Source organism: Bufo bufo, chromosome 1, assembly GCF_905171765.1.
Source record: "Bufo bufo chromosome 1, aBufBuf1.1, whole genome shotgun sequence".
Classification (NCBI taxonomy): Eukaryota; Metazoa; Chordata; class Amphibia; order Anura; family Bufonidae; genus Bufo; species Bufo bufo.
In genome coordinates, this window is record NC_053389.1 from 395,269,864 (window position 1) to 395,287,455 (window position 17,592).

The 17,592-nt window shown below is 45.0% G+C and overlaps 1 protein-coding gene across 1 annotated transcript in view; it reads left to right on the forward strand.

Moving 5' to 3' along the window:
- Positions 1-17,592, forward strand: part of LOC120977800 (E3 ubiquitin-protein ligase RNF14-like) — an 82,920-nt gene that overhangs the window by 46,041 nt on the left and 19,287 nt on the right. Inside the window, exon 6 of the mRNA XM_040405924.1 lies at positions 5,077-5,243. Coding sequence (XP_040261858.1) covers positions 5,077-5,243 — 167 coding nt within the window. The remainder of the gene's footprint in view (positions 1-5,076; positions 5,244-17,592) is intronic.

Below are 17,592 nucleotides of genomic sequence, written 5' to 3' on the forward strand. Positions count from 1 at the left end.
CCGCATCCGTGATGTGGGGTGCACGCGGCCAGTGCCCCATGTATTGCGGACACGCCGTATGCTTGCCGCAATACGGCCACGGGCGCACAGCGGCTGAGTGCATGAACCCTAAGGCAGAGGAGCAGGGTTTAGAAATAAACATTTAGGCTAGGGCTACACTGCGAATAATAAAATTAATTATACCACCACTAATAGTGTATATGCAGTGGTATCTGATTACACCCAAATCTAACAGATAACTTTTGTAAACTGGGACTCATTAAAACGTAACCTTTACTAGGTCATTTAAAATATTAATTCACATTTGGTGGGAGACAGCAATAACGGTAAATTACCTCCACTATATCACATTATATATGGTTATAGAAAAAATGAAAAAAGGGTAGATCTCACCTCGTCTGAGCAGGATCCACAACCGTGGAGGTAGGTCCTGGCAGATAATGGTGCCTATGACCGGTGTGACCAGGGTGCTTGTGTTGTATTGGCATTACATCCACTCCTACGCCACCCTATTTTGGCTTTCCTGCCTGTCTAGGGGTAGGGGGCTGTAAAGTGGACCTGCCTACCACATATGGAGCACCCGCCCCGACAGCGGCGACCCCACACCGAACCTTTCCCTGGGGTATGGGTCTAGTGTTCTATAAAGCCCTAATTACAATGCCCTACATGCCATGTTTCTGTCTTTCTTGACATCATTAGGGGCTTCACATATGTATTCAAGGACAAACTACAAAAAAAGTTACAGACATACACTCAATATAGGTCACAAATGGTACAAAGTACCACAAACGCACAAACTTTTAAGCAGACTCAATGTACTTACTAGAGATCAAGGTGGTCTTATCCTCACTGTATCATGGGAAGTGTCCCATGTCAGTCTGTGTCTCACCACAAATAACAATGATTTGGGTGAGCACTGCATACTTGTCAACCGCCTCCTCATATACCTCTCCTCCCGGTGAGTGTACGCCCCCCTTGATAACTTGTCTCACCTGTCCGGATCCATCCGAATGCATGTTACTCCATATGGAACGCACGCTGCTCGCGTGCGTTCCACTGGACCGGAAGTTCAAGTCACATGGTGCGGGCTAACCGGAAGTGAGGTCATGGCCTGCGTCGGAGCGTTGCCAGTTGCATAGCAACCTCCAAGCTCATGACGCACAGCCAGATCACAGGGCAAATGATGACTTGCCTCCTCTTTGAATATGCACAATCGCATTACGGATTTAAAATTGACAGGACAGCCAAGCACCTGCCATGACACTAAAAGTGCCAGTTAGTAAGAGAACCAAGGGCACAAGTATATGTATGCATAAGTATGATAGTATGGTACATTTAATACACTTGCCTTCATTAGCATTATACTTCCATCAGAGGGTCCCACGGGCATCAGCACATGGGATCCGAGGGGGCCTAAGTTATATTAAATAGAGTCACCCCCATATGTCATTTAACCAGAGTCAACCATCGGGTCCCATACGCCCACATTTTAGATGAGAGCACATGAGACCCAAGGGAGAGACTCCAGCAGTCACCGTCCTTTTCTTGCACCTCAGATCATCTAATGCAGCAATTATTTACACGTCACAGTAAATGAAATCTGAGGTGGCCTGGACCAACATCATATTGGCTACAAGCGCCCCCATCTCTAGACTGGTCAGGTTCCACCATCAGGTCCCACATGCTCGCATAAGAAACGGGAGCACATGAGATCCAAGGGAAAGAATCCCCCAGACACCCTCCTGGCATTACAGCTTAAATCAAATAAAGCAACAATAGTTTTGTTGTTCATTTAAGCCGGATGGGTGGACCGTTCTAAGATAGAAGATCCATTTCGCCTCGCATTGCAGGATCCTCTTATCAAAGTCTCCCCGTCTAGTGCCTGGCTTTATTTGTTCAATTCCCATAAAGGAAAGGCAGTTCATTCTGCCGTCATGTTCGGTGTTCACATGCCGTGCCACCGATGTGTCTCTCCCATTTCTTATATCACTCAGATGCTCTCCTATTCTTCTCCTCAATTCTCTACTGGTCTTCCCAATGTATTCCTTTCCGCATTCACATGTGATTTTGTAAACTAATCCGACACTCCTACAGTTAATGAAATCCTTCACTGTGTAGGTTTTGCCGGTATTGTTGCTCCTGAATGACCCAGCTTTGGTCATAAAGGGGCACACCACACAATGACCGCATTTGAAATTGCCACTGATGCCTCTCTCTAGCCATGTCTTTTTCTGGGGTATTGATGTATAGTGGCTATGTACCATCATATCACGGATGCTTCTGCCCCGTCTGTATGTAATGCTGGGGCGCCCCTTTATGACCCTACAAATGTCAGGGTCCATCAGGAGCACATGCCAATGTGTAGATATGATGTCTCTGATAGCAGAGGAACATCCGTTATATGTGCTGATCAGGCGGATCTCCCTATTCTCACTGGAGCCACTCGGCCCAGGGGTATCCACCTGTGGGGTCAGTAGAGACACTCTATCTTTATTCAAGGCCATTTGATATGCTGGTGTGAGTACACCTGGTGGATATCCACGTTCTAGAAATTGAGTTTTTAATTCTCTCGCTTGTTTGATGAACTCTGATCGCCTGGAGCAATTCCTCCTCAGTCGCAAGTATTGGCCTCTCGGTATTCCCTTCCTGAGTGGGTACGGATGGCTACTTTCCCATCTCAGGAGGGAATTTGTCGAGGTAGGCTTGCGATATATGGATGTCTCCAAGCGACCTGTGTGGTTTATGCTCACTCTGATGTCAAGGAAGGGAAGTTTAGATGGATCACATTCAGATGTGAAATGGAGACCTATTTCGTTTTGGTTTAGTTGTTGAACCCAACCCGAAAAAGACTCCATACTTCCCTTCCAAATGACAAAAACATCGTCGATAAAGCGCGCCCATTTTTGGACGCACTGTAGCTCGATTGTGGACTCATCCTTGAATACTAGAGGGCTACACTGCGACACTGGTCCAGGCCAGGATCGCTGAGCAGCTGTTATCCCTTAGAAATGAATGGGATCGCCACGGCAGTCGCAAGAAATCCAAAATGGCTGGATTTCTTGCGACTGCTGCGGCAATCTCAATAATTTCTATAGGATCACCGCTGCTCAGCAATCCTGGCCTCGACCAGTGTCACCGTGTAGCCCTGGCCTTATAATTTTTACTACATGCATCATGTTGAGTCTTCCCCTCCAAGGAGCCTTCCTAGGCAATGGACTTCCAGTGCCTAGTGGTTAAAACAGCCTGGAGTGGTTGCCCATACAGTATAGGATTCCATTTAAACTTCTCGCACTCATCAACAAACACAAAGCTCTCCACAGATTTTAATATTGATGGCCTATCCTCAGGATAGAAAGGTAGTACCATGGAACTCAATGTCATATGCTTAGAAGGTTATTTTATTGATGCATATAAAGTCAGTCAAGTCCAAATGGAATAATTATGCGGTATCAAGGATGTTTCAGTCAATAAAGACCTTTATCAGCCATATTAGTCTATATAAAAGTACAAATGAAAAAAAAATCTATCACTTGTGCAAATCAAGATAGCATTCAAATAAATGAAAAATATATATACGTATACACTCACCTAAAGAATTATTAGGAACACCTGTTCTATTTCTCATTAATGCAATTATCTAGTCAACCAATCACATGGCAGTTGCTTCAATGCATTTAGGCAATCTCCTGAACTCCAAACTGAATGTCAGAATGGGAAAGAAAGGTGATTTAAGCAATTTTGAACGTGGCATGGTTGTCGGTGCCAGACGGGCAGGTCTGAGTATTTCACAATCTGCTCAGTTACTGGGATTTTCACGCACAACCATTTCTAGGGTTTACAAAGAATGGTGTGAAAAGGGAAAAACATCCAGTATGCGGCAGTCCTGTGGGCAAAAATGCCTTGTGGATGCTAGAGGTCAGAGGAGAATGGGCCGACTGATTCAAGCTGATAGAAGAGCAACATTGACTGAAATAGGCACTCGTTACAACCGAGGTATGCAGCAAAGCATTTGTGAAGCCACAACACGCACAACCTTGAGGCGGATGGGCTACAACAGCAGAAGACCCCACCGGGTACCACTCATCTCCACTACAAATAGGAAAAAGAGGCTACAATTTGCACGAGCTCACCAAAATTGGACTGTTGAAGACTGGAAAAATGTTGCCTGGTCTGATGAGTCTCGATTTCTGTTGAGACTTTTAAATGGTAGAGTCCGAATTTGGCGTAAACAGAATGAGAACATGTATCCATCCTCTGATGGCTACTTCCAGCAGGATAATGCACCATGTCACAAAGCTCGAATCATTTCAAATTGGTTTCTTGAACATGACAATGAGTTCACTGTACTAAAATGGCCCCCACAGTCACCAGATCTCAACCCAATAGAGCATCTTTGGGATGTGGTGGAATGTTAGCTTCGTGCCCTGGATGTGCATCCCTCAAATCTCCATCAACTGCAAGATGCTATCCTATCAATATGGGCCAACATTTCTAAAGAATGCTATCAGCACCTTGTTGAATCAATGCCACGTAGAATTAAGGCAGTTCTGAAGGCAAAAGGGGGTCCAACACTGTATTAGTATGGTGTTCCTAATAATTCTTTAGGTGAGTGTATATATAGGAAGGAAGAAGCCAGCAGGACACCAATAAGATCAAAAAAACACGTGTGGTTTATTCACCCAGTGTCATGTAGCTGCTACTTTTTTTATCTTAATGGTGTGCTGCTGGCTTCTTCCTTCCTATTGAATGGGACCTTGGTGCTGGTTCATATTGGCCTGATTTTGCACCCAACCGATAAGTGTGCTGCGTCTTCATCTTCCATTTTTTTATATATATATATATATATATATATATATAAAAAACAAGGAGTATACTGAAACTGACGAAATAAGTAATCAAACAATAGTATTGTTACAGGCCTATATTGGTGAAGAGAAGTGTGTCATTAGATCAATCCGTTGATGTTATGGTAGCAGAGGTAGTAAATATCAATAGTAAACATACTAAAATATAGGTCATTAGTATTAAACACTGTGACAACCGGTTTAAACATATGCCTTGTTTTTTGTCTCCCAGCAAGACTTGCTGAATTGGTTAAAGAGTATCTGGCTGCTGACTGGAAAAAAAAGACGGAACTCAGGAAGATATATGGGCAGCTCAAAAACCCAATTGAGGAGATAAAGAGTAAGGAGTGGCTAGGGGAGAACTCTAAGCCCTGTCCTAGTTGTAAAGCTCCGATTGAGGTAAAATATCAATGAAAGCAGTAGAGAACCTTCTACCTCTTATGGCATTTCTTTATTGCATAGATATGTTTGTTTTAATGGGCTGGTTCCACTACTCAAAATCTGAGAGAACAGATGCATACCTCTCAACTGTCCCAGATCCAGGGGGACAGTCACAGATTTTGGTACCTGTCCCGTAATGACTGAGGCAGCTCCCTGCTTCACAATCTATATGGAGCCATCAGCTCCCTGCTTCACAATTCACACAGCCGATGCCCTCCCGGCCAGAGGTGATGTGGTGACCTCATCATATCTTCAGTGTTGAATAAGAGATCACAGGCTGCGGAATAATGATCATCCTGCCAGCCTGTGCGTTCTTGTTCTCATCTCTTTGCGCCTGCTGCTAGGGAGAAGATGTTGTCCAATCGCCAGGGGAACAGTGCTAGATAAGTGTTATTTCTTTATTTTATTAACAGTACAGGCTTCATTACTGTATGGGGCCACTAAAGGGGCACATCTACTGTGTGGGGGCAATAAAGGGACATAACTATTAAGGGGACTGGGTAGGATTGAGCATGTATAAATAGACATTGGAAGGAGTTACAGGCATGGCTTAGCATAAAAAACTTACATACTTTTCAGCTTCCCATTACATTGTAAACATTCAGGAGGGTAGCTATAGGGGGTGCAGAGGTAGCAGTTGCTACCGGGCCCAGGAGCCTGAGGGGGCCCAAAGACCTTTGTGCCACATAAGAAGACACCAGTATTATAGAAAGAACATGTTGGTCAAGTTATACCTCTGGCTGGAGGAAAGGAGTTAGGTCAAGAATTTGGCACAGGCAACAGTTTAACCACAACAGATGTTAGACTTACCAACCTATAGTTTCTGGGTTCTGTTTTTGACTCCTTTTTGAATATTGGAACCACATTTGCTAAGTGCCAATCTTGTGGAACAGACCCTGTCATTATAGAGTCCTTAAATATCAGAAATAAGGGTTTTTCTATTACATTACTTCTCTTGTGATGAATTATGGTGTGTGTCATCTGGACTTGGTGATTTGTCTATTTTAATCTTTTCAAGACGCTACTACACTTCTTCCTGGATCAGACAGGCCACATTTAATGTGGAGTTTATTTTGACACTCTGCATGGCATCTGACATTTCATTTTCCTCAGCCAATACAGTGTAAAAAATATTTAATAAATTCCCTTACTCCTTATTAACTACGCACACTTTAGATGAAAACACTCGCATGCTCGCAAACTCAATGTTTAGTCTGCTTATAAAGCTGTTATTCCTATTATTTTTTTCACTCTTACCTCGAGGCACATAATTGTGACTTACACTACAGTGTGTACTTCAACATACCTGTCCACTAAAAATACTTTTGTAGTCAGACTTTGTGATAGCAATTCTGGTTAGTAGAATCTTAGGGCTTCCAAAAGTCCTCATTAAAGCCCACTGTGAAGCAGAATTGACTCTGATGCTCTAAAGGGCCAGTAAGGTCTGCAGAGTAGCTACTGACTGGCAGAACAGCAGAGGGGTTAAACGGAGGAAGAATGATTAACAGAACCACAGAAGCACAACAAGTACAAAAGGGTAATAAAGAGGAAAATCGAAGAACTGTCCAAAAATCAGGTTCCAGGACTCACCAGTAACTTCAGGGAAAAAAACTGAAAACTTGGACAAAACAAAACCGATGTCATAATATCAGGATGTACACAAAGGCATAGCACTACACAAATCATATACAAACTCAATAACTGGTAAAGAATCATGGGAAAGATGGGTTATATAGCCAGGCTTTATCAAGAATACTCAAATGAGTTTTCCAGGATTTTAATATTGATGACTGATCCTCATGATCAGCCAATCAGCTGGTTAAAGAGAAGGCTGCACTCGTGCCAGCGCAGCCTTCCTTCCATTGTTTACCTGCCTCTCGTCGACATCGTAGCGGTGATCAAGTGTAATTACAAGCCGTCCCTTTCCCTTCTATGGGATGGCTCGTTCCTATACACTTGAATAGGAAGAAGCTGTACCATAAAAGTGAATGGGACAACTTCTTGTAATTACATCTGCTCACCACTGAGATGTTGACAGCAAACAGGTAAATAATAAAGGGAAAGTTGCACTTGGATGAAGTGTGGCATTCTCTTCAACCAGCTGATTGGCGGGGGTGCCGGGATTCGGAACCCCACCATACTGATATTGATATTAGGATAGGTCATCAATATTCAAACCCCTGAAAACCCCTTTAAAGGTGTTTTCCATGCTCCTGATACTAATTACCTATCCTCCACCAGCATCACAAAGATGGTGGCACCTGGCAGAATGTAAGTTTGTGACAGGCAGGGAGGCTTGTCTTTGTTGTCCTGACCTAGATTCTCCATAGGTCTCTAGCTGCTTCAGGGTGCAGGAGCTTGAAAGTTCAAGTCAACCACCCCTGCTCCAGGCAACCCTTCTCCACTGCAAAGTTCAACTACTCTGTGGACCTATCTGTGCCCTGAGGTAATGTGCCAATTAACAAGCAACACTCAACTCCACTTGCTAGCTACCTGCACACAGGTTTAACCGGGTTTTCTCTCTCTCTCAAGCTCAGAAGTCTTCTAGTCCTTTCTCTGTCCTTTCAGCCTGCTACTCACTCTAGGACAGCAGGACACTGAGGCTTATAATCTCACAGACGTGCTCTCACTGTAAGGACCTGCATAATTATATCATATGAACAAAAAAAGGTCCTCTGTCCCTAATGCAGTATTATCCAACAGCAAGAAAATAATTTTGCACTAGGTAGGAGTATAACCTCTATACATACACAACATACACAAAGGCAGTGCAACACATTTATATCAAAGTGCAGTACCATACTGACTGCAATTCCTGCTGTCCCGGGTGTGGCTCACCTACAATGTCCAGTGCATCCTGCCCAAGGCAACAAGACTCTCAAAATGGTGATATACGGTACCATTTAACACTCACATTCCACCCCCATCCCCCATGATAGGTAACAGACTGTGCTTCCCAGAAAGAAAAAAAGAAAAATAAAACTTATACTCACCCAACCCGATCCTTCAATGAGCAGAGTCGCTGAGGTGTCTTCTCTTCTGACCTGTGAAGTCAGCGGCCTGGCACAGGTGGCACAATGTAGTGACATCATCATACCTTCTGCATTGAGACAGTGATGTCCCTGCATCTTGATGGAAAATGGTAGGGCAGGCTTTAAATGTACCTGCATCAGGACACAGATGCAGTTGAAAGTCCCATATGACTTAGGCTGGTTTCACACGGGCATTGCGGGACAAGGTGCGGGTGCGTTGCGGGAACATGTGCGATTTTTCCGCGCGAGTGCAAAACATTGTAATGCGTTTTGCACTCGCGTGAGAAAAAAATCGCGCATGTTTGGTACACACACCCGAACTTCTTCACAGAAGTTCGGGCTTGGGATTGGTGTTCTGTAGATTGTATTATTTCTCCTTATAACATGGTTATAAGGGAAAATAATAGCATTCTGAATACAGAATGCATAGTAAAATAGGCCTGGAGGGGTTAAAAAAAAATGAAAATTTTTTTTACTCACCTTAAACCACTTGTCCGCACAGCCGGCATCTCTTCTGTCTTTAACTGTTAGCAATAGGACCTTTGATGACGTCACTGTGTTCATCACATGGTCCATCACATGATCATCACCATGGTGATGGATCATGTGATGAGCGTAGTGACGTCATCAAAGGTCCTATTGCTCACAGTTAAAGACAGAAGAGATGCCGGCTGCGCTAACAAGTGGATTAAGGTGAGTTAAAATTTTTTATATATAATCCATATTATTGCTTGATGGTCACTATTTTTTGTGCTGAATCTTATTTTATTTGTTTACACTGGCTAAATATTGTTATATACTATAGACATGTCAGTACCTCACATTGTGTGGTTTGTAAACTGGTGCATCTAATAATTTCCAATACCACTAAACACCCAAAACCATTTTGGCACCACTAGCAATAATAAACTTATCACAACATTTAAAGTGACATTTGAATGGCCCTTTATTAACTCCTTAAAGGGTTCCTGCAGTGCTTCTCACTGTTTACTGCAGGCCCAGTGATGGCTACTGCCATCGCCGCTGCCTTCTCAAACAGCTGATCGCCGGGGTCCCGGGTGTCGGGACCCCGCCGATCAGATGCTGATGATTTATCCAGAGGATAGATCATCAGTTTAAAAAAACTGCAGAACCCCTTTTAATAAGCTATTTTAGCACTTTTTGCCTCTCCATGTTTAAGTAGCCATAACTTTTTTGTTTTTTCATTGACTTGGCTGTATAAGGCCTAGTTTTATATGATAGAAATTGGATCATTTTTGGCACTGTTACATATAAATTACATCACAATTTATATACTTTTTTGCGTTGCAAATATAGCAAAAGCTAATTTTTACATTGCAATTTTACTTTACTTTATTGTTTAGGCTTCGTTCACATCACCGTTCAGCCTTTCCGTTCTCCTGCCCCGTTTAGGGGCAGGAATACGGAAAGAACGGATTCGGTACCTAACTGAGCCGAACAGAGTCCACGGGCCCCATAGACTATAATAGGGTTCGTTAGGTTTCCACTCAGAAGATTTTTGAAGCAGAGACAAAAGTCCTGCATGCATAATGTATTTTATGAAAATTGTATTTATTTTTTTACTCCAGTATGTGCAGCACACGGGGGTTAAACGTCCATGGGATCCCTGTAAGATGTTATGTGTTTATCGTGACGCCAGTTGCATTTCAGCAACGAGGGACGGAGTCCACCTAAGTAGATGGTATTGGTGATTGGTACCCACGGTAGGAATGCCAGAGTGGCGGTTTCCAGCAGGCTTTGGCATAAACTGGTAGGCAATAACAATCTCGGCTCTACTACATCAGCTGCTCTCTGGCTCTGCTGTGCTGATAGGATTAAATAGAGACTTTTCCTTTCTACTCTACTGAGCTTTCTGTAGTCTAACTCAGTCTTTATCCTTATCTGTATCTTTTATCTTTATCCAGGGAACCTTTACTCCTGGCTTCTGAGGCTTGTAGGTTGGACCTTTAAGTCCAGCAGAGCTGAACGTGCTCTGCTGGCCGGAACTCAGCCTTTCCCCCAGCATGGGGATAAGCTAGACACCACCTTTCCCCTAGAAGGGGTAGGCTAGACTGACTTTCACTAACTAAACTCCTCCCCGAGGGAGTGAAGAGAATGGATAGAAGGTTCCATCCTCTGTGCCTGTAGCTCTGCGATTGTTGCCGCCATCTGCTGGTGACCCAGGCACATTACACATAAACATAACAGTTGTATAGAAATAAATATACACATTTTGCAGGATCTGGACATAAGTGCATTGATGACATTACATTAACCATAGAAGATAGTGGAGGTGTATAAAAGGGGGTAAGGCCACTCTGGGGCGTTACATTCCCCGACACTTAAGAACCAAGCCGCCTTCGGCTTGTGCTTAGGGTAAATATATAAGTATATGCTCTCCGGGTACCTAGAAAAATACAAATTGTTGCGTGAAAATACACTGACATAGACTAACATAGAAGACGACTACCACTAGGTTCGTGACTGAGTAGGGTGTCTTTCAACGGTTCTCCCTTTCACAGCAAACCAAACCAAATAAATGTACTTCCCTTTAAGTACTCACACTCCACTAAGCGCTCAATACTCCGCGACTTGGCCATAGTCATATAAGGAACGGGGGATGTTATGTACTATGATCCCTCCACATTCTTTGATATGCCCGCAAACAGAAGGGTGGCTTCATCCTGTAATCCCTTCAAAGCACCAAGGTGTAACAGTACAGCCTGGATCACAGCGGCTCCCTGTGACGATACGCTGACTTGCGCTCCAGCGTGGAACGCACCGGCCGTCTGCGATGATACGCTGGCTTGCGTTCCAGCGTGGAACGCAGCGACCGCCTGTGTTGTTACGCTGGCTTGCGCTCCAGCGTGGAACGCAGTGGCTGCTGGGCCCTCCTGTGACTCCGCCCACTTACCGTCCGGCCCTTAAATAGAAGACAGGTGCTAAGCAGGGTGTTCCACTATTGGAGTGCGCACCCTGCTAGCTCCACTGCATCTGAGGACTCTGTCCACATATCCAGACCTGGATCTCTAACAACAGCGTGAAGGACTGTCTACCTTCTTGCCACTGGCTTCCCCACTGCTGGCTTCCTAGCCAGGACCAACTAACCGCAAGTATATGCCTGTTACCTGCTCTGATTAATGTCCTGGAACTCTGAGTGGGGTGGTTCCTGACTGGTGTGAGACGATACTCCCAAACCAACTCTGAACCTACTGCATACTATATACTAAACTGTGGACATGCTCTGAACCTACTGCATACTATATACTAAACTGTGGACATGCTATACTAACTCTGAACCTACTGCATACTATATACTAAACTGTGGACATGCTCGGAACCTACTGCATACTATATACTAAACTGTGGACATGCTATACTAACTCTGAACCTACTGCATACTATATACTAAACTGTGGACATGCTATACTAACTCTGAACCTACTGCATACTATATACTAAACTGTGGACATGCTATACTAACTCTGAACCTACTGCATACTATATACTAAACTGTGGACATGTTCTGAACCTACTGCATACTATATACTAAACTGTGGACATGCTCTGAACCTATGGCATACAATATACTAAACTGAGGACATGCTATATACTAACCCTGAACCTATTGCATACTAGATACTAACTCTGAACTGTGCACAAGCTTATACTAACTTGTGACTCCTGTAATACTGGGAGACCTTCCTCTCCAGCAGTAATACTAAATAGATGGATAGCGGTAAATGATTTTGTTACCCCAAACTCTCCGCCCAAGACTGAGAGAGACGCCTGGGGTACATACTGAGTAACCGCGAATCCCACAGCCAAGAACAAGGGCAGTGGGATAATAGTGCATGTCCAGGTGCGTTACATATTAGTGGAACCTACATGGATCCAGCGGAGGTTGCAGGTCACCTCGTCACCCTCACTAAGAGGGTGGAGACCCTCAATGTGACTATACAACATCTCCAGCTAGAAAACCAGGCAATACGGCAACTTGTCACTCAGGGGCCAGGACACCCCCGTGATGGACCAGAACCCAAGGTCAGCCCACCTGAGATATTCGCGGGTGACCGAAGGCAGTTCAGGGATTTCCTGAACGCGTGCAAACTAATGTTTGAGCTGCAGCACCGGACTTACCCAACTGACAGAACAAAAGTACTTACCATGATCTCATACCTCAGGGGGGAGCCCAGAGCATGGGCCAATACTTATTTAGAAAAAGAAGACCCAGTCCTGGAATCCTTCCCTCTGTTCCTTGAAAAAATGGCCCTTCTCTACGAGGACCATAGTAAACAGCTGACCGCTGAGACCGCTATACGCAGCCTTAAACAAGGGAGACGACCTGTAGAGGACTTTATTGCGGAATACACTCGCTGGGCCCGGCAGACTGAATGGAATGACCTCACCCTTAGGAATCAGTTTCGCCTAGGTCTTTCCGAGGCCCTGAAGGACGAATTAGCCCGAGGAGAATTACCACTTACACTTAATGCCTTGATGCAGAAGGCCACCACCATTGACAGACGGCTGAGGGAACGCAGAGCCGAGAGAGTCTCAGGCTTCACACCCAACCCAAGACCGTCCAGCCAGGGTCCTGCTGTAGAGATGATGGAGATTGGGGCGATCCGAGGTCCTCTGACCGAGAGAGAGAAAGCCAGGAGACGTAACCTCAACTTCTGTTTATATTGTGCGTCTGCTGACCATACCGTTGACGGATGCCCCGCGATACGTAAGAAGTGCGAAGGTAAGAGCGGCACGTCTTGTACCTTAGGCAGTACAAAAAATAGTACTGGTGGTTACATATACACGTCTCTCACCTTACAGTGGGACCAAAACCGGATTATCGTTGAAGCCATGGTGGACACGGGAGCTTCGGGGAATTTTATCGATATGCATCTGGTTGAGCGAAATAAAATTCCCCACATGAGAAAAAACGTTCCGATATCCGTGAGTTTCATTGACGGTACCACTTCTAGTCCTATCCACAGTCAGACTCAACCCCTCATGGTGACATGTGAAAATAACCACACAGAATTCTTATCCTTTGATATCATACACTCCCCATTGTTTCCCGTGACTCTTGGGTTGCCATGGTTGCAAATACACCAGCCAACCCTCCTATGGAAACAGGGGAGAGTTCAGTTTACGTCACCTTATTGTATGGAGACCTGCTTTCCTCTCAAATCTCCCATGCACGTGGGAGTGAACCAGGTCCCCAGCCAATACGCAGACTTTGCTGAGGTATTCAGCGCAAAGAAGGCGGAATCTCTTCCGCCCCATAGATCTTACGATTGCCCCATAGACTTGCTGCCGGGTAGTGAGATACCTACGGGTAGAATTTATCCATTGGCACAACCAGAACTTGTTCACCTCAAACAGTACCTAGAAGAGAACTTACGAAAAGGTTTTATTCAGCCTTCAACCTCCCCGGCAGCAGCAGGGATGTTCTTTGTGAGAAACAAAGACTCAAGCCTAAGGCCCATTATAGATTACAGAGCCTTGAACAAAGTAACAATCAAAAATCGGTACCCCTTGCCACTAATATCCGAACTCATAGAAAGATTACAAACAGCAACAATCTACACCAAGCTGGATTTGAGAGGCGCATACAACTTAATTAGGATCAGAAAAGGTGATGAATGGAAGACAGCTTTCCGCACTCGGTATGGTCTCTTTGAGTATACAGTGATGCCCTTCGGGTTGTGCAACGCCCCTGCCACATTCCAAAATTTTATTAACGACATCTTTAGGGATCTACTGGACGTATGTGTAATCATCTATCTTGATGATATACTAGTGTATTCCGATAACTTACACGATCACAGGAAACATGTCCGTTGGGTTCTCGCACGGTTAAGTGTTCATCGCTTATACGTCAAACAGGAAAAATGTGTATTCGAGACTACCTCTCTTCCCTTCCTCGGATACATAATTTCACCCAAAGGTATCCAGATGGATCCCTCAAAAATCACTTGCATCCAAAATTGGCCGATTCCGGATTCCAGGAAAGCTCTTCAACGGTTCCTGGGGTTCTCAAACTTCTATAGGAAATTCATTAAAGATTTCTCCGCTACCACTAAACCACTAACCCGCTTAACTAGTGTCAACACGAAGTTCGTTTGGTCCAAGGACGCCCAATCAGCGTTTGAGTTATTAAAGAACAGGTTCACTACGGCACCGATACTGACTCTCCCAAATCCGAACCATCACTACGTGCTGGAAGTAGACGCATCCCAGGCAGCCATAGGAGCTGTTCTGTCCCAGCGAAGCTCTTTTTCAACTCCGTTACATCCTATCGGGTTCTACTCCCGACGCTAAATACCGCCGAATTCAATTACCCCATAGGCGAAAAGGAACTCCTCGCCATAAAGTGCTCCCCGGAAAATTGGAGGCATTTACTTGAAGGATCAATACACCCCATCACAATTTATACGGATCACCGTAATCTACAATACCTGAAAACCAATAAAACATTATCAGGCCGTCAAGTACGGTGGAGTTTTTTTTTTGACAGGTTTAACTTCCAAATTACATACCGACCAGGCTCAAAAAATGGGAAGGCCGACGCCTTGTCACGACTGGCTGAAATTCGCACCTCAGACACGGCCCCCACATGGATCATTCCACCGAAGAAACTCGTCCTTGCCACCATAACGTTGGAAACCCAGCTCAAGGATGCTCTAATTAATGACCATGCTAATACACCCCCTGGTCTTTCGCAGAACCAACAGGGTCTCCTTTACAAGGACAGCCAACTGTACATACCACCCTCCCTCACCAATCAGGTGATCAAACTTTGCCATGATTTACCCCTCGCGGGACATCCCGGCATTGCTAAAACCACAACCCTGATACGCAGGAACTTCTGGTGGCCAAAGATGACCAAACAAATTGAGGAATACGTTTCCACGTGCGAGACCTGTGCCTCATGTAAAACTGACAGAAACTGACCTTATGGTCTCCTAATGAGTCTTCCCATCGCCAACAGACCCTGGGAATGGGTCTCGATGGATTTCATAGTTGAACTTCCCCTTTCCAGAGGAAACAACACCATCATGGTGGTAGTGGATTTGCTGACTAAGATGGCACACTTCGTGCCCCTCAAGAAGTTACCCTCCTCCAAGGAAACGGCCGTGGTATTCCTGTCTAATATTATTAAGTTACATGGAATTCCTAGCCAGGTCATATCAGACAGGGGTTCGCAATTCGTATCCAAATTCTGGAGAGCACTTTGTTCCAGACTTCAAATAGACCACAGAATGTCTACCGCCTATCACCCCCAAACTAATGGGCAGACTGAAAGGGTGAATCAGTGTCTGGAACAGTATCTCAGATGTCACTGCTCATTTCTCCAGGATGACTGGGAGGGCCTACTTCCTCTCGCTGAATTCGCCTATAATAATTCTACGAATTCCCCCACATTACATACTCCATTCTTTGCTAATTACGGATTTCACCCTAGGTCTCTTCCTCAAACCAGCCTTCCCACAAACGTTCCAGCCACAGACGATTATCTGACCACTTTGCAAACTACCCTTAAGACGCTAAAAGACAACCTTCAACGGGCAAAAGAAAGACAGAAGTGTTACTACGACCATCGTAGGAGAGAAAGTCCTCCCTACCAGGTCGGGGACTCGGTTTGGTTATCAACAAAAAACCTTCGGTTGGGGGTACCTTCCAAGAAATTGGGAAGACAATTCCTGGGTCCTTTTCCGATAGAAAGGATTATTAACCCCAACACGGTGAGACTCACCCTTCCTCTGCGATTACAGGTACATCCCACATTCCACGTGTCACTACTGAAGCCGTTTAGATCTAGGCCGTTCCCATCAAGTGATCCTCGACCCTTGCCTCCGATAGAGGTCCAAGGAGAAGAAGAATTTGAAGTTGAGCAGCTCATTGATTCCAGAAGAAGACGGGGGAAGATCCAGTATCTCATTAGATGGAAGGGGTATGGTCCCCAGGATGACTCTTGGGAAGATGTGCAAAACGTTCATGCTCCAAAGATTGTTCCATAGAAGATTTCCCAACCGACCCTCTCCTAGTGGGGTACCCCAGAGGGGTCCCTTAAGGGAGGGGTACTGTAACAGTACAGCCTGGATCACAGCGGCTCCCTGTGACGATACGCTGACTTGCGCTCCAGCGTGGAACGCACTGGCCGTCTGCGATGATACGCTGGCTTGCGTTCCAGCGTGGAACGCAGCGACCGCCTGTGTTGTTACGCTGGCTTGGGCTCCAGCGTGGAACGCAGTGGCTGCTGGGCCCTCCTGTGACTCCGCCCACTTACCGTCCGGCCCTTAAATAGAAGACAGGTGCTAAGCAGGGTGTTCCACTATTGGAGTGCGCACCCTGCTAGCTCCACTGCATCTGAGGACTCTGTCCACATATCCAGACCTGGATCTCTAACAACAGCGTGAAGGACTGTCTACCTTCTTGCCACTGGCTTCCCCACTGCTGGCTTCCTAGCCAGGACCAACTAACCGCAAGTATATGCCTGTTACCTGCTCTGATTAATGTCCTGGAACTCTGAGTGGGGTGGTTCCTGACTGGTGTGAGACGATACTCCCAAACCAACTCTGAACCTACTGCATACTATATACTAAACTGTGGACATGCTCTGAACCTACTGCATACTATATACTAAACTGTGGACATGCTATACTAACTCTGAACCTACTGCATACTATATACTAAACTGTGGACATGCTCTGAACCTACTGCATACTATATACTAAACTGTGGACATGCTATACTAACTCTGAACCTACTGCATACTATATACTAAACTGTGGACATGCTATACTAACTCTGAACTTACTGCATACTATATACTAAACTGTGGACATGCTATACTAACTCTGAACCTACTGCATACTATATACTAAACTGTGGACATGTTCTGAACCTACTGCATACTATATACTAAACTGTGGACATGCTCTGAACCTATGGCATACAATATACTAAACTGAGGACATGCTATATACTAACCCTGAACCTATTGCATACTAGATACTAACTCTGAACTGTGCACAAGCTTATACTAACTTGTGACTCCTGTAATACTGGGAGACCTTCCTCTCCAGCAGTAATACTAAATAGATGGATAGCGGTAAATGATTTTGTTACCCCAAACTCTCCGCCCAAGACTGAGAGAGACGCCTGGGGTACATACTGAGTAACCGCGAATCCCACAGCCAAGAACAAGGGCAGTGGGATAATAGTGCATGTCCATTGCTTCCGCAGTTGAGATCCTAACTGATCAACTAGGTGCG